Source organism: Plectrocnemia conspersa, unplaced genomic scaffold (genome assembly GCF_051122295.1).
Source record: "Plectrocnemia conspersa isolate PC_06_02 unplaced genomic scaffold, ASM5112229v1 ptg000011l, whole genome shotgun sequence".
Taxonomy (NCBI): Eukaryota; Metazoa; Arthropoda; class Insecta; order Trichoptera; family Polycentropodidae; genus Plectrocnemia; species Plectrocnemia conspersa.
The window spans coordinates 19,892,770-19,915,608 of NW_028277175.1; the positions used below are offsets into that span (position 1 = coordinate 19,892,770).

General features: G+C 31.2%; 1 protein-coding gene across 1 annotated transcript in view; it reads left to right on the forward strand.

The window, feature by feature from the left end:
- Positions 1 to 470: 470 nt before the first annotated feature.
- The window catches only part of nab (NGFI-A-binding protein homolog), a 41,393-nt gene continuing 19,024 nt past the window's right edge, over positions 471 to 22,839 (forward strand). Inside the window, exons 1-2 of the mRNA XM_088197933.1 lie at positions 471 to 594; positions 670 to 833. Of these exons, the coding sequence (XP_088054059.1) occupies positions 719 to 833 (115 nt within the window). The 5' untranslated portion in view covers positions 471 to 594; positions 670 to 718. The remainder of the gene's footprint in view (positions 595 to 669; positions 834 to 22,839) is intronic.

Consider the following 22,839-nt stretch of genomic DNA (forward strand, 5'->3'; position numbering starts at 1 on the left):
TATACATTTAATTATTTATACACAATTATTAACGACATGTCAGAACACTTTTATAGAATTTAAAAGTGATGTGAATACATCGTCATTATCTTTGACTTGCTATCTCTAAACAAATTCGAAAGTCGAACCATGACCAAGCGATTAAGGAAACCTTAAGTCAGGTTGACAATTTGTAATAAAAAATAAAATAAAAGCTTACTGACCGCTTATGATAAAATTATTGTATTTGTATTTGTTGCCGATAATAATTGGTTATACAATAATAATAAATATTTGAATAAAAAAGTGCACGTGTATAAAGTCTCTTCGCCCATTACGTAAAAAATGAACCCCAGATATAAAATCGTAGAGACGTCAGTGAATATTGCGCAATATAGTGATAGTGGGGGCATGGGGAGTGTCTGTGTCGGGGGTTTATAGGCTGATGGGCTGGTGGGGGTAGCCGTAGGGGACGAATGCATTCGACGTCAGTTGCATGCGGACTCTCGCGTGTTACGTATCCGCTTGTGGCTAATTGCTTTGTTTACATGCGTTAGATGTCGTTCGCGAATATTGCTTAATACGGCATTATAATTGCGAACCAAAAGAGCTAACGTAAGATAAGAAAATATATTAAAAAATAAACTATAGTTAAAGTAGATTAAAACGTTTGCAAATATGATATTTCAGGCGTTTGTTTTGATGTTTGTCGTCGAGAGTGTTAAGCATATTTAGTCGTATGTGTATGGAGGGTCCGCGCAGCCCCCGGGCGGCGGCCCCCGAGCACGCGCCCCATCACGACACCCTCAACGGCAACTCCAACAAAATATTGGGAAGGAACGCCAATGGAACCAGTGAGTTTCTATTTTTTTTCGCTATATCAACGACACACTTTTCACTAGTTCGTAAGATCATAAGCCACGCGATACGTTACAGCGGCTCCCAACATTTCATCTCACAAACTATATATTTTTAATTATTCAAAGCAATTGCTCACAATGTGTTTAGTTGTAATTTATTTATCAAAATTAATACGTACTAATTAACTACGGATATTAAGTGGCAGAACATTCTTTATTATATAATAGGTAATAATATAGATATAATAAATGAGCTTTCATTATAAAGTCATAATTTTATTTAAAATATATTATATTCTTGTATCAAGATAGTTTAATACATCTGAACAAAGTAAATTAAACGTTTTTGTTTATTATTCGTCTATATTGATTATTTGGTTCATTACTTTTTTGCTATTTATTCTTAAGATAGTGCTAAAATTTTTTTTACCAATTTTCTAAAAATAGTGTAAGTCGGAAGTCCCCAAAACGCTTTAATGACATATAAAATATTTGGTTCATTCATGAAAATATTGCGCTTTATTATTATATAGCGGCATTTCTACCCGATATGCTGCGAACGTTGAAAATGTAGTTAATTACTGCTGCCTGAATTTTATAACCGCAAAGTATTGATAAAAAACGAAACGAAACGGTCAATGTGCTCCTCTTCCTATTGTGTAGTGCTTATCTTAAAACAAACGCACCTACATAAAATTTATGTTAAATCTTTACGAAGTTCATACCAAGTTTTCGCATTTCTTTTGCGACGCGAAGTGGTGCAAGCGTGAAGACTTTTGATAAATTATTCTAAACCTGTTTATTAAAGTGGTTCTTATTTATTTGCGTTCCACTTTTACCTCTAGTTGTAATTTCCGCAACTTATAGTGAGATAGAGTTTTAAAAATAAATTAAGTGATTATTTTCTTAAATAATAAATGTTTAGTAACTTTTCAATGAAATGGTTTGTAGCTCTGATTGTGACTAACATTTCATATTATTTTTAATTACACACATAGTATATTTACAATACTATTTTTTAAAACTTCCGTTGTAGCCTGACAGGCGTAAGCCCAATACGTTACAACGGAGTAATTCAGCAAAAATTGCGTAATAATTTACGTCGATCAAAAACTTAAAAATACACATAATGAGTGATATGCATATAATTATTTATAAACTTTTACATATTATAATTTTAAGCCAGCGCGATAGACTAGTGGTGTAAGTCTCTTACTATTGACTTAAAAGACCTGGGATCGAATCCTACGTGGACCTTGGTATTTTTTTAAAATTTTATTGTGGAGCTAGTGATTATTATATGATTATATTTTCGATCGATCATCACAAATTAAGTTTACCTACATTTTCTTAATCTCACGGATGAATATTGTGATGATTAATTAAAATCGAGCTAGGTCGTAGATTCATTAATTTATTTTACATATATTTTATATATTATTCGGCTTTTGTGGATTTTTTTATATCAATTCAGAAGCTCTCAATATTTTTTTATAATTTTTTTATGTTTATTTATTTAGTATTCTTTAATTAATGGTTTTTCTTTAAAAATAATTTACATTAAATCATGTTTTTTAAATAATACATAAAAATAATAATTATATAATAATATAATTTTATTTATTATTTCTTTATCGCATCTCAATAGGTTGTCTGCATTTCGATATTACACTATGTTTTAAAAATATGATAGCTATTCTTACAAATATTACTATGGACTTCTAATATAAAAGGGCTGATTGGCGTTAGTGAAATTATATGCTGCACTAAAATGTCTATGAAGCTCAATTTTACAGTTGCGAAACGTCCATTTTTGTAATCAAACCCAAACCTAACCTAATTATAATTTTAGAACTTTCATTAAGTCAAGTTCAAAAAATTAACTAAGCCAACTCATTTCAATTCATATCCCATATTGCTCCATAATTTGTCTGCACTTCGATATTACACTGTTTTAAAAATATGATAGCTATTCTTACCGATATTATTACGGACTTCTGATATGAGAGTATCGGTCAAAGTATATTCAAAGTGAATTTTGGTCAATAGGAGGGTGCAAAAACAATTATCACTTCTCAGAAGGCAAAAATTCATGGCAAAAACAATAAAATCGTGTCGGTGCCGTCGCAGTGGGAACGCTCGGTAACGAGCGTTTGCTCTCGGCGGCCCTGCTTATTGCTCCATGGTAATGCAAGATCGCAAGCTTACTAACTTAGAATTTTTGCCTCATTCTCCATATTCTACTGTCCTTTCCCGTACAGATTATTAGCTTTTTAAAACATATTTTTAAATTGTTCACAGAAGTTTATATTCACTTATTTAACAAGTATATTTCAATATTATAATATACTATGAATTAAGGTAAATATTTCACGTGAAATTTGACTTTTAATTAGGTAATTGTTGTGTCTTCTACATTGTATGATGAAAGTAACTTATTTATTGGTACATTCATACTTTGTGATAGCTCCTAATTAATTGATGTTAATTTACAATGTATAATATAATTGTGATGTGTCTACGTGCAACGTTCACTCCATCCGATGCTACATGCTACACCGACTTTCCGGTAACCTTTTTTGATAAAGCTCAACCAATTAAAAAGCGATGCATTATTATCACTTATCAGATCGCTGCACCGCGACCAATAAAAAAATTCCGATTTCTTATCTGACTCCAAAACATCGACGGGAACATGCGAATTGAATAATTCGTCACACGTGAACTATTTGCAACTTTTTACACAGTACTTACGTTAGCACATATCGATATGATACATCTCGAATCGGCCGAATGGTTTTATAAGTGTAAAAGTCAAGCTGCATGCACTGACAACACCGGCCGTTTAAGTATGTTTTTTTTTTGCTTTATTGTACGTACTTTTGGTTTTTTGTCGCCAATGTTAATTAATTTGTTCCTGCGTTGTAAAGTTTTATAGAGCAGAGACGATGCAATTAAGCCGAAGGTATAGTCCGGGACAAGCAAGAAGGTGAAATGCGTCTGTATTAGTCACAGGGTGTATATCGAGTGTTTAACAGTTTTTTATTAATTTATTTTATATTATTTTTTACCTACTAATATTTAGAGAAAAACGTTTAATAAATAATTTTAGATTATTTTTGTTTTTACAAAATCGTAAAATAAACTTAAAAATTAGAATATAAAAAAAGATATTTCGCTTTTCATTGAAAATTTAAATATTTCTGTTAATTTTTATTTATGTTATTTTTTAATTTAAATTCTTTTGTTAATTGTGAATACATCTTATCACTTATTTATTAAAACTATTTGTTTTTCGTTAGTTTTGTAATTCTGAACAATTTTGTAAGCTGGGTTGATCCCCAGTTTTGTCAAGGCGACTACCTGCTGCATAACTGTTATGCGTATTTTAGGCACTACCTAAAAATACGCATCTTATTGTATTCCGACATATCTACATACTTTATAAACACTCTGTATTTTCTTTACAAAACAATTGACCGCCTCGTCCTAAGTCAAGTTTCAACTGACTTCGCTCAAACGACAACCCGTCAACCAATACAATGCATTTTACGACAATAAATCATTATTTTCGTTGCAAATACATGTATACAAACCAATCAAGAAGGACTAGTACGGATATGCTCACAGATTCACTAACACTAACACGTTTCACCTTCTTGTTTGTCCCGAACTATACGTTGCATCGGGGCGAGGCGCTTAAAAAATGGAAAATTATGGAAAAATATGTACTGGCAACACGGTAAATGTGTAACATGTTAATAGACGCAAAAATAAATTGCGCCACTGTCTGAATTATTGCGAAACGGCGATAAATCAAGTGCAATTATCGAGATATTTACTCGTAATAAGTCGGTAGGCTTGTTTTATATAATATTATATATTTATAAGAAAGCGAGGGGATATTATTTTATTGATTAAAATGTTACTGCAATAAAAGAAACGCTTGTAACGCTTGGGGCAAAAAATACAAACAATAAATAAACTCATTGCAATATAATAATAAATATGTAGCATTCATTTTTACGATTATGCGCGTTGTACTAGATGTTGCGAACAGATTATAAATGTTCGATATCTATATATTTTTTCATAACTTTTGCAAGTATTTTAATTTTATGAATAGCGAATCATACATTTTTTCGTTAAAATGTATCGATACTATAAAACAGTAAATGCGTGTTTTTGTACGTTTATATATAGTCTTAATTAGACATTTTACAGTATTGGATTCAGTGACAATAGAATTTTTAATGATTACTTGATAAATTTATCACCCGCAATTTACCGCCAGCAATTAATCGCTAGCAGTTTACCGCCATGATCGCTAACAGATTACAAATAATCGCTAAAATATTTTACATAAATTTATTCGTCATTTAAATTTAATATATGTTTTTCTATAGGTGTAATTTTTACCATCCACACAGTAAATAAATATAGTTTCACTGATATTGCCTAGTGGAATTATAAATATTTTGTTTTATACATTTTAACTGACTAGTTAATAAGATTAAATTCATACTATTGAAAATATAACTTCTCTGTAACAGTTACGGAACGTCCATTTTCTGTTCAAACCCAAACCTAAGAATAATTATAATTGTTTAACACCCATTATATTAATTAATTTAGGTTAGGTTTGGGTTTGAACAGCAAATGGATGTTTCGCAAATGTCAACTTGGGTTTCATTAACACTTTCATAGACAACCTCTTAAAATACGTCTTGATTTAAGAATTTAATTTTTAGACTTGCCACACCGTCAATCGATTACTGAATAAGTGAGTTTATATAAATACATCTCATTTCTTCTATACGGTAAATTATGCTAGTGATTATTAGTAGGCTATAAATTGTTTATGCCATCAACTGCTAGCGATTAATTTCTGGCCGTAAATTGCCGGCAATACATTTTCGAAGACTGTATTTATATGTTACTGTTTTAATTTTTGACTTACAAGAATGATTTATTAAACATGTAGGAATGCCTATATAATGACTTTATAATGAAATAAAAAAATAGTAGATATGTGTAAAATACTATAAAAATAGACCAGGTAACAATAAGTTTTTGGGGAGGGGAGTGGAAGTGAAAGTAGTTAAAACAATTTTTTTAAATGCTATTTAATTTTATTAAGCAATTATTTAACCGTACATCGTGAAACTATAGTTTTTTTACGAATGCCATTTGACTTGTTTTTTTTTAAGATATTTTTCATTAACCACTCTTATGGTGAAAAAAAACAACGCAAGCTGGTGATGTATACTCAGTGTACATACAAAAATAGTGTATTTTTATTCAACATATATACAAAGTTATACACATAGTATGATGAAATGTACACCTGGTGTACATCACAGGATAGCTGGTTGCGTAACGCAATATTTTTAGGTTATTTTTACTAGGTTTGATATTATTTTACTTTAATTAAATTCTCTAGCACTGATATAAACCAATTTTATTCTGCATATTTTTTTAAGTTTATGGACTGCAAACTATTAGTTTTAGTCAAAATTATAACATAATACAATTTCATTTATAAATACATCTTTGATCTTGAGGATGATGCTGAGTTCATGAATTGGTCTTTGATATTGCAAAAATAGCTTTGTTTTGAATTATTCGTCTTTAATATTTTTAAAGCCTTATATTTTAGTACATACATGAAGTTTCACTATTTTTGAGGTGAAAGATTTTTATACCATATGTATAAGAAGATTTTTCTTCCACCGATAAATATCGAATGAACTATTAACAAAAATCGAGTTTGGTCGTGAATGATGACATCTATCGATTGTAAACTGTAAAAGTAGTTTATAACTATTAAAATAGATGTCGCTGATTTACATATTCTTATTTCAGTCTAGCGTCTCACAACTTATTTAGTAGTTGTTGATTGTGTTTACCTTGTTGCAACGCATTGCGCTAACGCAAACTAAAAATCTAAGAAATCTTATCAAAAATTCTTCAATGCATTTTTGTAAACCTAGTTGAATTGCTAGACATCTAGATGGACTTTTATTTTTAGTTAAAAATGGAAATCATTTGGAACAAGGGCCGAGGAATATAGAGATGGCTAAAAACTTAATATTTTAATTTAAAGAAGTAGCTTAGAATGTGGATAAGCGTTTTCATGAAACATCACTTTTTTTGCCAAAAAATGACAATTACTATGATATTTAGATCCATAAACTGCAGTCAATTAGCAAGTATTATCAACTGAACTTATAATGAAAAATTTAATGGTTGCCTGTATTTAGCAGTGTTAAAAAATTGTGTATATATGATTGTAGGGAGCATATACATATGTATATATATTTTCTTAGTTTGTGCTAAATGTATGATTTTCAATATTCAAAATTAACAAAAAGGCGCGAATTTAGAGCCCGTTGGCGCTTTCAACGACTGCCCAGATGCCAGCCTCTCACTATGCTACTACATTAAAGCTTTTACTGCGTAAAGGAATAGCTGTTTTTATATCTGCGCCGCGTTAATACAGTCGTCTGGGCGATAAAAGTCGTAGTATGTGTGCTCCGTTGTAGCGCTACGTCGTCCGGCGATGCTACGAGCGTAGTAAACGCGCCCGACACCAAGATAGTTTCGCCATAAGACGCGCAATAACAATAAACAATATTTATGCGGTGGGGGTTGCATGTGGGGGAAAAAAGCGCGATGCACCAGCGCGCAAAAAAAATTGAAAGCGGCAGCGGCGGCCATCTTTTATTTTGTTTATCGCCGTTCGGCTGCGCTTTTTATTGCACTCCGCAGACCAGACGGAGCCGCGCGGAGCGCAACCGTTTTTGGTCTTAACGGCGTTGGCGTCAGCCATGGCGGATATTTTTGCGACTTGAAACATTTTAAATAAATTAATTCAGCCTAGTACTCTGCAGCATATTAACAAATATATTTAAGAACTTCGCAAATGGCCTTATCCTGAAAAAAGTAATAATGTAATAATGAAAATCACTAAATCGGCTAAAAAACTGCATGGTTATGTATATGTCACACAGCTAAAATCGTTTATTGCGCGAAATAGCTAAAAATTTACCATTGCTTTATTCAGTAATTAGGTAGATTGTTTGCAGGAAGTGTGAATTGGGTAGGAATTGTTTTGTTTATTTTGTGCATTTAGCAAAGTGCACCGATAGTGTTTTTCGTAACTATATAGAACAAGTGTCATTTGATTATATATAATTAAATCAAGCAATAACTACAGCGATGTTCATCTTTATTTAGAATGTCATAAAAGTATATAATTATAAATATGACGACGTACAAATTTTTATAACAGATATTTTCAATATTTATATAGTTTCAATGGTGTATGGGCAATTTTTAATCTCTTATAGTCTATCAGGCTAAGTGCGATAGTAGCGCTCCGGTGGTGGTTTACGTAACTAGACCAAATGTCATTTAATTATATAAAAAACAACCAATCTAGAAATATGACGATGTACAAATTTTATTAACAGGTATTATGGACAGGTTGGGTGTGAACGACCGTTGGTTTGGACTCTTCAATAAACGTGACGTTTGGCAACTGTCAAAGATGACATTGGCTTAGTTCCAAAAAGTGCTAACAAAGCATTGGCTTAATGCATACATTCTGCAGATAATTTACCTTACTCATGAATGAAGCAACGGGCTTGCACTTTTCAGATATTTGGCAAAAATTTTGCCATTTCGCGCAATAAGCTATTTCACTGATTCGATATAACATATACACCATTGTCATTATGTAAGCTTCCACAATCAACAACTACTGAATAGTGAGAAACTAGACTGAAATTAAAATCTATAAATCAGTGGGATCTAATTTACTAATAATAAACTATTATTACAGCTTATAATTATTTGATGCAAGACGTAACTCAATTTTATTTTATTATACATCACGATATACATCCGTGAAATCAGGAAAATCTAGGAAAACTTAATCTGTAATGATCGACTGGAATTATAATTATGTAATAATTACTAATTCAGATCTCCCAAGCACGATAGAAATTATTACAAAACACTATTTATAAGATTCAAACCCATGTCTTTTAGACTAATCACAATTAAATTAAAATCAAGCTAGGTCGTATATATTATGTATAAAATAGTACCCAGTCAAAATTTGTCTTACATCTTCAAAATTGCAAGTAAGCACATACAATGGTCTCATTAAGTTTTGTCTGTAATAATAACAGGAGATATATATTGTCAGTTAATTAGGATAGTAATAAAGCATTAAAGTATTGGTTATTATCATACGGTACAATGTCATATAAATTATAAAAAAATGCTCCTTTTCGAGCTTTGTTCTTTACCCCTGGCTGAGATATTCCCCCCGAGCCGAGTGGTAGTATAAAAACGACATCTTTTTCCGCGAAGTAAAAACTACATCATACCACTGCGGCAACCACTCACTTACATACCCACTGTATGTACAACACATATACACCGCCATGCGGAATTTTCTGTTATGCAACCCGTCGACCAACATGGAAATGGATCATTGGCCATATTTATCTCAGACATCAATTTTAACGACGTATCGTACGAGAGCACATAGCCAGCTTTGACGCAGCGTCCACTCTTATCGAATTCCTTATATGCATATATTTTTTCTTCTAAATACATCAATACTTACGGACATTCGTCAATCCTTTTGAGTTTTATACATTGATATGAACATTTAAAAAATCATCCGCCTGAACTTATTCATCATATTATGACATATTCGCTCACTCTACAGGTGGCGTTTAATGACCTACTAACTTTTACTGAACATATTCATTCATACAGTCGCACTCGGATATCTTAATTTTTTTTAATTTATTCATTTTTAACGGGCGTCTTAAATTATATCAGGCGTTGAATGGTCCCGCGTGTAATTTTTGTGTTATAAAACGAGGATGCAAAACGGGGTCAGAAAAAAGCAACCCGCTCGGACAATAGGCAGCTGCTATCCTTTTTTGCCCCGCGTAGTGGAACACAAATATTATATCTGATGGTTCGGATCGAAGACTAGACAATGCCGATGCAGACGAAACAATCAAGATGATTTGCATATCGTTCAAGAAGAAGATGCATAAAAAATCGAGGGGGTTGAGATAGAAAAAAAATCTGGACCAACGAACTGTGAACAGATGAGAGGCGACGTGTGTAACCTTAGTTTTGAATAACATTGTTGTGGATACCGTATGGTAATACGTTAATTGAACGTTATAATTTGTTAGCTCGTGCGTGGTACTATTATATAGTATTTCTATTTCCTCTAACGTCGCTTAGAGTTTAATACTAAATATACATAAGTCCAAACACATTTTCACCAGTAGATATATATTTCTACTAGCAAAAATATAATTTAACTGATATGCGCTAATATGCTGCTCTAAGATGTCATTGAAACTCAATTTGACAGTTGCGAAACATCCATTTGCTGTTCAAACCCGAACCTAACGTAATGAAAGTTCTAAAACTAATTATGGTTTTAGAACTTTCAAGAAAGTCCAATATACAAACAAAGCCAACTCTTCTCTCAGGGTAAAATAAGCGGAAGAATAAGTACAAACAAACTTCGCATATCATATATAGCTCCACAGTTTATCTGTATTACGATATTACACCTAGTTTTAAAATATGATGGCTATCCTTACCGATATTACTATAGAATTCTAACATAAGAGGGCTGATCAAAGTATTTTCAAACCGAATTTTGGTCAATAGGAGAGCGCAAAAGCAATTATCACTTCTCAGAAGGCAAAAATTCACGTCAAAAGGAATAAAATCGTGTCGGCGCGGTCGCAGTGGGAACGCTCGGTAACGAGCGTTCTCACTGTGACCGCGACGGCACGATTTTATTGCTTTTGACGTGGATTTTTGCCTTTTGAGAAGGGATAATTGTTTTTTGCGCTCTCCTATTGGGCAAAATTCGGTTTAGATGTTCTTTATTCGATTGTCACTCGTAATATTGCTGTAAAAAGTCATAATAAAAACACGTGATTAAACGAAAGACGAAAATTAGGCTTTTGGAAAACCTTTCCAAAAGATAATTTACCATAATATTTTCATTGCATGAATTGCACTAAACCTCAAAATATTCATGAAATAAAAGGAAATTTTTGAGTAAAATATCCAATAAAAAAATATTGACAATAATTAACCATCTGAACTTTATAAATAAAATAATACAGTTAATAAATTAATATACTAATTTAAGGCGCCAATATAAATTTATTAAAAAAATATTAAATTTGATTTTTCTGTTAGGCCAAATAATGATCTAGTATGTATGTGTGTATTTACATATGTATATATGTGTGTAAATGAATAAAAAAAATGGAAAATAAAGAATGAAAAAAAAAAACATTCAAATGTGATTTTTGTCAATACAAACATCCACCAAAAATAGTTAAGCAGATAAGAGACAATGGTCTAGGTACTGCAAAACACATTAGTTACTATATATAAACCTTCTTGAGTCATTAATCCTACTTTTGATTTTTTTGTTGATCGATAAATGTTTACTAATCGTTATTCATATAGTCAGTCATACAAATTTTGAGTGTTAATCGGTAAATGTTTTCATTTAAATCTGTCTCTTTTCTCACTACCTACCCTAAATGGAGCTATAAATTTAGTAGATTTAAAACTACTACTTTTCTTCAAAATTTCAGCGGTTGTAAACCATTTAAAAATATTAGTATGAATTATTTTTGTAATAAAAAAACATTTTATGAGAATTCTCGAGTATTGATAAATCCCTATATTGCACTTTTTCTTAAAAGAAACACTTTATTAAGAGACTGAAAGTATTCCTTAAATTTATATTTGATGATTGATTTGAATTCAGTTTGTTATATATTATAATTAGGTGTATCACTTCAAGTTATAGTATATGTAGTTATTCTATTTTTTTTTATGAAAACGAATCATCTAAAAATGTTTTTCCTTAAGAAATTAATGATATACAATACTAATGAGTTGAAATGGTAATAAATGTATGTACAAGAAAAAAAAATACTTAACAACTATAAAATAAATCAAGTTTGAATACTATTGTACATTTTTTATCTTATATTAATTAGTTATTATGTCAGTTTCTCTTTGAATGGATTTAAAGTAGTTAGCCATCAATAACCTATCGTTTTACTTCTACTGAAAATTGTGTTCATGTTAGTCATATGTTGATGCTACCTCTCATCCAAATTTTTACCTATACTTTTATCCGAAAAAAATCGATATGTGAATGAAAAACATTAATTGTGATCATTATATCTTTGTAGTAATAGTCTAAAAGCTGTTTTAATGAATCAGCATAGTTATTTGTGTAATACTACCTAAAAAGCTTTTTACAAAAATTTCTTTCAATCTAAGACTCCAGAGTTAGTTTACGAATTTTTGTCAATTTTTATTAATTTACGTTTTGTTTGCTGTAAATATATGTAATAAAAATTGATTTATATGTTAATTCGAGTGTTGATTTATTGGGCTGGTTAATAGTAGCACATTGAAGTAGTTAAAGGTTAAAAAGTATTGTTTGTCTTTCAGATTATTTCATTACTTCATTTCAACTTCATACAAAAACGTTAAACTGAGAATTTACGGCAACGTATTTATTTATATTAACCCTTTAGCAAAGATGTTTCTAATATAATATTAACTAACCTATTTAATAAAAAAAACGATATCCTACTCTCTATCTGTTTTTTGTCTCTAAATAATCAACACATTACAAGTCTTTATTTTATTACTTACACCTGTCGACCTTTCTATAGACATTCGTCAATCCTGAACTTATCTGGAAGATCTTCCGAAGATTTGCCGCTAATATTTGGCCCTGAAATGGTCTCGAGCCTTTTAAAGTAGGTCAGTGGCTCGTAACCTTTTTAATCACAAGTTTACTTTTTATTTTATTGGTACACGACATACAATGTAATGTTTAGTTATTTTACAATAGCTAATTCAAAAAACATTTAAAAAATTTTTATTCCAAATTCGTTTTTAAAAAGTTATGATTCAAAAAAAAATTTTGTTCATTTGTTCAGCTTGTTAATATCGTTTCATGAACAAGTCATAGCAAAATTTTGTATAAGTGATGTATAAATATTAGGACCCTGCTTATAACAGGCTCTACTATACCATACAGGCAGCCCAAACTCCTGATATAAATATGTTTTAAGTTCAATACAATCTATTCCAAATTTTGTATATTATATACAAATATTTATTTTAAACCCTTATATTTATAACATAATTTTACAATAACTCGCTTAAACAATAACAAAAAATAATATATTTTTATTACTAAAATCACATACCATACAACAGTATTTTTGTACGGCTCTTATTTTTTCTGCACAAATGTGGACTTTAATTTATTTTACAAATAATAATAACCCTATCTCTTTTTAATAATATTTCAGGAAATTTACAACATTTTTTATCTTAATTTATTTTTCAATAGTAATTCATTATCTAATTTAAATATAAAAACTAAACTATATATTATATAATTAAATCTTTGTTATTTAAAATAATATTTTTTAAGGCATTATATGTAGCTTTATATATTTAATAATCATACTTGTGGCAGAGAAATTGGCGGTTATGAGAATCAGTAGGGTATTTTGACTATACACCGAAGTATAAACTACATTGAATCCATTGCGTGCACCACTGCCGTTACCGGTAATAATGCCCTACGAGTCCAACCCTTATGGGTGGGCAATCAGCTTTGTGGGCCGGCATTGCATTGCACTGCATGCATTGCGTTTGCAGTGCCTCGCACTTTACCTCAGACGGTCAGTCCGAGAGGTTTGGGTTTTAATTCAAGAATCCCTTGCTCTCCCACACTGATGGATAGCGAATATTTTATATGATTCAAACAAAATATTTCGGAAATAGGGTATCTTATTGTTTAGCAAGAATGCTTGACTTAATTATATGCGATTTTTATTTGTGAGACTATTTTAAAAGCAAGGTTTATACAATATTTATTTTTAATGTGTAAAATGACAGACGTATGACCAATACAGCACAATAGGATAAACACATAAAAAGTTGCTAAGTAAATAATGAAATGCTAAAATGAAATTAATGACTGTGAATTAACGTTTTTTTATTATTAATTTTTAACTATTATTATAGCTTAGATTGACAGATGTCACTATGTATAACCTAGCTCGATTTTATTTTAATTATTCATCACGATATTTATACGCGAGATTAGGAAAATTAAGGAAAACCTAATGTGTAATTATCGATTGAATTTATAATTATATATAAATCGCTATTTTGAATCTCCCAGACACAATAAAAATTAAAAAAAAAACACTAGGGTCCATATGGGATTTGAACCCAGGTCACCTAATTATAACATCGTGCTGGTATTCCAATTAATCTAACCTTAATCATTCTTCGATATTCTATTAGTTTGCAAGGAATATATTTGTTGGTGTAACGTACTTGTTTGTCAAACTTAAAGCTTACAACATAATTTGAATAATGAGTAATTTGCGCTCAATATAGAAGGAGACGAAAATCTCCCTCGTGTATTTATTCTTCTTCTATACTTAAATAAAGTATTCAAATTAGTTATTGAGCTTTTGTAATTGACATAATTTTGTAATATACATAATATATTACTATATAGAGAGATTTTTAAATATAACACTCATCCCTCGATTTACACGGTAGATACGTTCCAGAAAATATTGCGTAAATTGAGACATAGAACGAAATTTGTAATAAAACGACCAAATAGTATTCACATGTAGTTTTTAACGTTTCTTTGACTTATAAAGTAAACGTGAAAAACCTTCAGCGATACGCGTGCACTCCAAAAAGCAACTCAGGATACACTGCATGGGCAGTGGGAGAGGTTCTAGACGTAGGTCAAGCATTTCTATGCATTTGTACATCATCGCTACACATGTGAAACCAAACATGTGCTTAATTGATTTTGACTATTTAAAAAAAATATACTCGAAACTACATAATAAATAAATTTATCATCCGAAATTGTAGTACATATTTAAATGTCTTTCACAAAATTTTGTTGGCATTTTAAGCACTTATTACCCGAAATTTATACAAAAGTTTCACTATCGACCATTTTTGTTCCAAAGTCGAGATTATGCAACAATTTTTAAAAATGAGACCTATTTTAAAACTGCTTTTGTATTTTAAAATAAATAAGTTGCAAAAAATATTTTGATTCAAAAGTGACATACTAGTGGTCAAGATTTCGTTTTAATTTATCTTATCAGAAGATATTCTCAAACAATAAGAAATTAAATTAAGTGAACATATAGCATAGAATGGCAATTCTAAAGAAAATGTGCTCAACAGTGCCGCAGTTTTCCGACAAAAGGCATCGGGCCGTAAAATTTTTATTGCGACCGCACCGCCGCGGTGCAAAAACGACTGTGCGGAATGCAACCACTGCGCCACGGGGCCAGCAACCCTTCTTCTACTTCTACTCCTTCCTTCTTCACCTGTGCAAAACGCGCGCCGCGATATTAAATGGTGGCTAGTTTTTTAGGGCACGCATTGAATTTTGAATGAGGGTCCGAGGGCCGGACCTCGCAGACCTCCGATTCCGTTTTTTGCTGCCGGGCAAAAAATCGCACAATGGACTCAGTCGACGTTTCCCAAACAGTTGAATATTTTAACACACAATGATTCATGTTTAATTAAAACGCGGTACCTCCTGTCATTTGTTCGTCAAAATGCGAGCTTTTTTGTCGACTTGGGGCCCTGGGATCCGATTGGGGCATTCGCTAGTTTTTGCTTTTCAAATTCAGAATACAAGATTCGCACAATGACTTAAAAGAGTAATATACCTTATATGTCAATTTTATTGCTTATTGCTACCAATAAACTGCAAAGTGCTATTGAAATCACAAGATGTGGCAATTGAATGAAACTAAATCTTGACAAGACAATCAGAACTAGCAATTATTATATATGTATAATTTCGATCGATGATCGCAGATTAGGTTTTCCCATATTTTATAATCTCGCGAATACATATCGTGATAAATAGTATCTATTGATTGAACGCTATAATAATAATTTATAATTAATAAAATAGATGTCATTGATTTACAGAATTCGATTTTAATCTGGCACCTCACTGCTTATTTAGTAGTTGTTGGTTGTCTTTAACTTGTTGCAACGCTTTGACCGTTGTCATATCACGTAGAGAATATTCAGAACGTACTTTAATCAAACTAAAAATCAAATAATCATTTCTTCAATGCATTTTTGGTATTGTGAAAAATATTTTTGCAAACCTAAAAAGTATAGTTTCTGGTCTCCTAGATGTACTTTTAGCTTAAGTGGGAACGCTAGTTACCGAGCGTTCCCATTGCGACGGCTTTCGGAATTTATGTATGTTAGAGATCGTATATGATTAGTAAATGTGTAACTGCAATTAAACTATTTACGTAGACAACATTGATACTATAATTATAATCGTGAAGAAGGAATCAGCCATATCTCTAAATATTTTTAGAATGAAACGCAATTAGCCTTAATCAAAAATGAACAAATAAATGGTGACTTGTGACTAAAAACAGAGGAGTAGCTAGCAGGCGCGTACCGTGAGATACCTTCCCTTCCGCTCGCTCGCGTATTAAGTGACGAGAGTAAGTGAGAGATAAGGGCTCAGGGAAAATAATGATTCCGACCCTGATGACAAAATTGGTATTTTATATATTTTTTGACATCGTAATATAATTTATTGAATAAATAATAGTATGTACGAATTAACCCTTTCTATGCCACAATTAGCTACCGTTGCGACATATTTTCTGAAATCATATTTATGCGAAATATTTTAATTTGGTGTTAAAAATGATTAAAATATCTACTCATAAAATTTAATCGATAATTAGTCGTGTTTTCTTTGCTGTAGTGCTGCCATATAGTGAATTTCCGGTTCAGATCAAAAGAACTGCGACGGCGTCGGCACGGTTTTATTGCTTTTGACGTGGATTTTTGACTTCTGAGAAAGGATAATTGTTTTTTGCGCACTCCTATTGGATTCTGACTTATTGTAAGTCATAATCCGAGCGTTACCACTGCATGATAGATAGTATTGCTTTTGACGTGGGCCCGGTCAATATACCGTAAGACTCGTTGTTTATTAAAAAAAAATTTTAAATGTAAAATAAGGTTTTAAACACTTTTTGCATACGACATTTTTCAGTGATATTTCATTTTGCAAAGTTATGACACTTTTGATTTTTACATTGGCCGCCATTTTGTAAAAAAAAATATATTTTTTTTTCATACAGAACGTAGGGGGTGCTCGGTAGTTCTATACGATACTAAAAATTTATTTTTTAATCTTTAAAACCAAGCAGTTAAGAGCGTTAACTCTTCTGAAAGTCTCAAAATAGTTCGTATAGGGGTCCGATCGAACTGATACATCGCTTGTTTTGAAGCAAAAAACTTTTTTTTTATATTTTATTTAGATCAAGTTTAGGCTTTTAAACGTTTCATACATAGCGATCTTTTCGTTAAAATACCTACTGAGTTACGAGTGTTTAAGTTTTTATACTTGTCGCTATTTTGCAAAAAAATTACACATTGGATTTTGCTAACAAACATATACAGAATGCTCAAAAATTCTATACTGTCACCAAAATTCAACTTTAAATATGTATAAATAAACTCACACTAACCTTAACTATATTGCAAGTCTTATGAGCGTATGTATGGTGGGTCGATCGACTCATAACACTAAACGTGTTTTGGAAAAAAAAAACTTTATTTTTTTAATTTTTAATTTTTTTAAACGGTATCGTAAGTATATTCGAAAGCTCTATTTCGTATTAAAAATTCAAGTCTATATCTTTAAAAGGAACCAAATACAAGCGTTAACTATATGCCAAGTCACATAAAAGCTCGTACGGGGGCTCGGTCAATATACCCTAAGACTCGTTTATTATTAAAAAAAAATAATTAAAAAAAATTTTTAAATGTAAATTAAGGTTTAAAACACTTTTTATCTACGAAATTTTTCAGTGAGATTTTATTTTGCAAAGTTATGACACTTTTGATTTTTACATTGGCCGCCATTTTGTAAAAAAAATATTTTTTTTTTCATACAGAACGTATAGTTCTATACGATACTAAAAATTGAACCCTCTTAAATATAGCTAGAAAAATACATGTCATCTAATAAAATACTATGAAACTTGTTGACACGGAAATATTAAAAAGTGATCACAAATACTTTTAAATAAGTCCCTGTTAATATTCATTCTAAAAATTATATTACGACACAGAATTATTATTTTCCCAGGGCCCTGGTTCGCTTTCGGCGGCCCTGAATACACATACACAACATGCTGTATTTATTTTTTAAGACTCGATGACATTTCTAGAGTGTATAGTATTAAAAACTATAATAATACTCCTTGTAGTATCCATTTAAAAGTAGAACACAGCCAAAAATAACCCAACGACACGCATCAGCGAGTCTAAGGTCACAAATGCGATCGTGTCATCAGCACATACACATAAATAAAATGCACCGTGCAAATTCAGTGGCGTGGCGTGATGATGGCTAATAAAGGTCCGACTCTTTCAGCAGCGTCGAGTGTGCTGGCATCCGGCATGCAATCAAACGTCTAACTTAACGAAGAGCCGATATGCTTGCAAAAAAAACGGTTCCTCGGCCGTGCAGACTCGATGTCGGTGCTGCCATTTTTTTGCCAGACCCCTTCAAAAACGAACTGGTATGCTATGCGGTGCAGGGGCGCCAGCGCATTCTTCGCTTCCTTTTCACTACACGTATTCAACTTCTTTTTAGCATGCATGGAGTTTGGTAGCTGTTTTTGTGTTTGGGAAGAAGGGCATTGTTTCAAAGGTCGATGTGTCGAAAATGTAATGGCGACAAATCGCTCTGGTGAAACGAACTTATATATAAAACAATATCAAATTTAATTTAAACAATTCAGCATAATGTTCTTGTCAATCAAACAAAGCTTTAATAGTGTCTCTACGCATTCGATACGATAGGGTTGAATGGGCGCACCATGTGAGACTTCCATTATCGAAAAGCACCATGCTCGCGGCGAGACTGGGTAATTGCCTCAAATCGTAATAATAACTAGACGAGCGGCTGTCCAGACAGATGTTCAACGATAGCCCTGACCATAAGAACAGGCGGCAGCTTTCGTCAATACTTTTCCGATTTGTTTTATTGCTATCCTATTCGATTTCTGGCTGCCGTTGTGTATCATCATTATCATTAGCGACTACGCTAAAACATATGACCCTATCTATCTAAGTACGCATTTTAATTTCCACCCCATTGCAAAGAACAGGATCGAAACGTGAACATGTAAGTGTGCCTTTATAAACACCATTGGTTTGTGTGTGTGTGAGTATTTTTTGCGGAATATAACCCACCCCATGCGTAAACTCGCCAAAACTAGTTTTTTGATTGGGTAAAACTAGCGAGGGGACCAACCCCGAAATAGGGATTGTGGGTTAAAAAATTGTTTAAATTTCAAATGGAGGGGATGATCTGAGTCTATTGTGTTGTTTCTATGTGTGTGTGTGAAAAACTGAATATCGTCGTCGATTTGTTAAAAGCTGCAGTGTTACTAAGATAAATTTCTGATATATTTAAACCATAAATACATTATAAAATATCAGAATTAAAATTGTTATTTTGGGGTTATTGTTTGTTATGTGAATGATTACAAAAAATAACTGTTCTAAAAACATATGCTTAACAGTGAACAGTCAGAAGTTTATTTGCTATATAGATAATTACATCTGACTGTTCCTTCGTTTCGCAAACAGTATATTTATAGAAACTTTATATATGATATCAGGTTAATTACTATTGAAAAAATATCAAACATACACATTTGGATGACTTATGGTTAAGCGATTTTGCTAATTTTCCTTTTACTGCTTCATACAAATCTGTGAAAAAATGTGCTTCGGTAATATTAAATGGTAACTGCGAACGAAAATTTCGTACAAGAAAAAAGTATCACAAAGCAAAAATTTTGATCATAGATGCTTTTAGGTAAAAATTCTGATCTATTTTTATGTAAAAATATGTATTAAACATTATATTTTTTAATTAAAATCATATTAATTAAAATAATTTAATTTAATTTTGAGATCCTCTTGTTTTCCAGAATTTTGGAAATGTTCAAAAGTCACTCCGATTCATAAAAAGGGTCCCAAATCTCAGATTGACAATTACAGGCCAATAGCTTTGATCTCATCACCTGCAAAATTATTTGAAATTGTTTTGCATAAATACATTTTTAATCATTGCAGGTGTATGCTTCTCGACCAACAACATGGTTTCCGTAAATCTCCATCCACTGTCACTAATCTAATGGTTTTGTCTAACTATGTTTCAAGATCATTGGACTCTGGTGTTCAAGTGGACGTCATATACACAGATTTTGAAAAAGCATTTGATAAAGTTAACCATGCTTTACTTGTAAAAAAGTTATCTAATTTCGGGTTTTCTGAAGATCTCATAAATCTATTCTCAAATTACTTGACCAATAGATATCAATTCGTCAAGTATAATAACTCCTTTTCAGAACGATATAAGACCCCTACTGGAATACCTCAAGGATCCAATTTGGGTCCATTGTTGTTTTTATTGTTCATTAATGACATAGAAACAGCAATAGAGCATTCAGATTTTTTATTATATGCAGATGACTTGAAAATTTACAAGAAAATGCATTCGATTTCTGATTCCCTCGACCTACAGGAGGATCTCAACTCTATATGGAAATGGGCTTGCTATAACCAATTGCCTTTCAGTGTAAAGAAATGTCACACAATTTCATTTTCAAGGTCGTTAACGCCGGCAAAATATTCATACCATCTAGGCGGATATTTTCTGGAAAGGTTTTCTTCAACTAAGGATTTAGGAGTGACTTTCGAAGAACGTTGGAAATTTAGCCAGCACATTGCAGATACTCATAGCAAATCCTTAAAAATGCTCGGTTTTATCTTGAGAAATGCGCGTTACTTCAGGAATACTTTAGTATTGCGCACTCTTTTTGATACTCTAGTCCGCAGCATACTAGAAACTAGCTCCATCATTTGGATCCCAGGCGTAATGAATCAATGTAATGAATTGAAGCTGGAAAAAGTACAACGTAAATTTCTTCGATGTTTATACTTGAAGGAATACGGATATTATCCGTTCTTGTTTCCCAGTGCTTTTATTTTGGGAGCCCTGGGATACGTTTCTTTGTCGACTCGCAGAAGTATTTATGTAATTAAACACTTCTGGAAATTGATCAAGGGCATCGTAGACAATCCTTCAGTGCTCGAGCAGCTTCAAATGTGGGCTCCTGAAGGTGGTTAGTGTTCTCGGTAGCGTCCACTATTCTTGCCTGTAAAGTCTAGAACTGGAGCACTTGCCAACTCTTCTCTGGCCAAGGCTATTCATCTGCTCAATTCTGTCCATAGAAATATTGACATTTTCTCTTGCACATATGGAGTTTTGGTTCAGTTCGTATGGGACAATGCACACCTGTTGAGGTGATTTGTGTCTGTTGTTTTGTCTTGTTTATATTTGTATGTATTATGATATATTTGTACTTTTGACTATCGTGACGCATTGGGTTTGCCTGTCAGGTCACGATGGTTATAATTTTAATAAATAAATAATAATAATAAAAATATTAATATATGTTATATATACAGACATTATTTCTGTATATATATATATATATATATATATACAGAAATAATATACTGACGTATTCTAAAATATGCATATATATTATATATACATATGTATATAAAATATGAAATCATCACCTGCCAGATAATGTATATTTTCACTGATTAAAATATATATCTACTTGTGAAAATGTATTCCGATATGATTTTTCTAAAAAATTTCGGGTTTGATTCGAGACTGTTTTTTCTAGATTTTCTTTTAGGAATTACCATATGAAATCTATTGAATTATAAATTTATTTTTCTGCATTAAATTCGGTTGTTAAATTACTGATAATACAATCTATAAAAACATTAAATTTATATAATTCAGCTGGTGCTGTTGTTGATTTTTCGTTATTTATTTGCTTATTCTTTATTTAGATATTCGATCTGAAAACTCAGATTGAATATCTAAATTTACTGATAAATGTCTAATATTTTTCAAACGTTCAAGAAGCAATAAAGTCAAAAATATTTTGCAAAAAAAATTTAATTCAAACGGAGCCGCTTCAAAAAACTACAATCCCTTTGAATAATAATGTTTTTGTGAAAGTACTACCTAGAAATTGGGTGCTTTGAAGGCAATGTTCCGCTTTCTTTATTCGCAATCTTTATTTTTTGCTTGTCTATGTTAAGGATCTAGTTTAATTTCAATAATTGAATATCCTTTCCCAATAAAGTGTACACATTAATATTAAAAAGCTACATGTCGTAACAGATTGACTAAACTCAAATTTTAATTGTTTTTATTATATTTACATTGAAGGTTTTTATTATCTGTGGTATATATTTTTATTTTAAAGCTATCTAGTGTAAAAAATACACATTTTTGATCATGATGTAACGTAATGTTACAGTAAAACGTTGAATTTATTAATATTAATTCAATCAAATTTAATTTTAAAATATTTGATTTTATAATAATTTATAATGAGTTAAATCTAAATTGCTATTAAATCAAAATATGCATTCATAACTTGTAAAAAATAATTCAATTTCATTTGTATTAAAAAACAAGAATTTAAATTTATATAAATTTGCAAATGAAAAGTTTAAGTGTAAATTGGCTAACACTACTTTTAGGTTTTCTGATACATACGCTATGCAAATTTTAAAGAAGCGTTTAATGAACTATATATAGTTTTTAGCATTTCTGTAAAGTATCCAATTATATAGTAAGTCCATTTACAGTAAATTCTATCGATAATAAATTTAATTTAAAATAAAAATATTTTAATTAAAAAAAAATTGATTTTAATTAACCTTT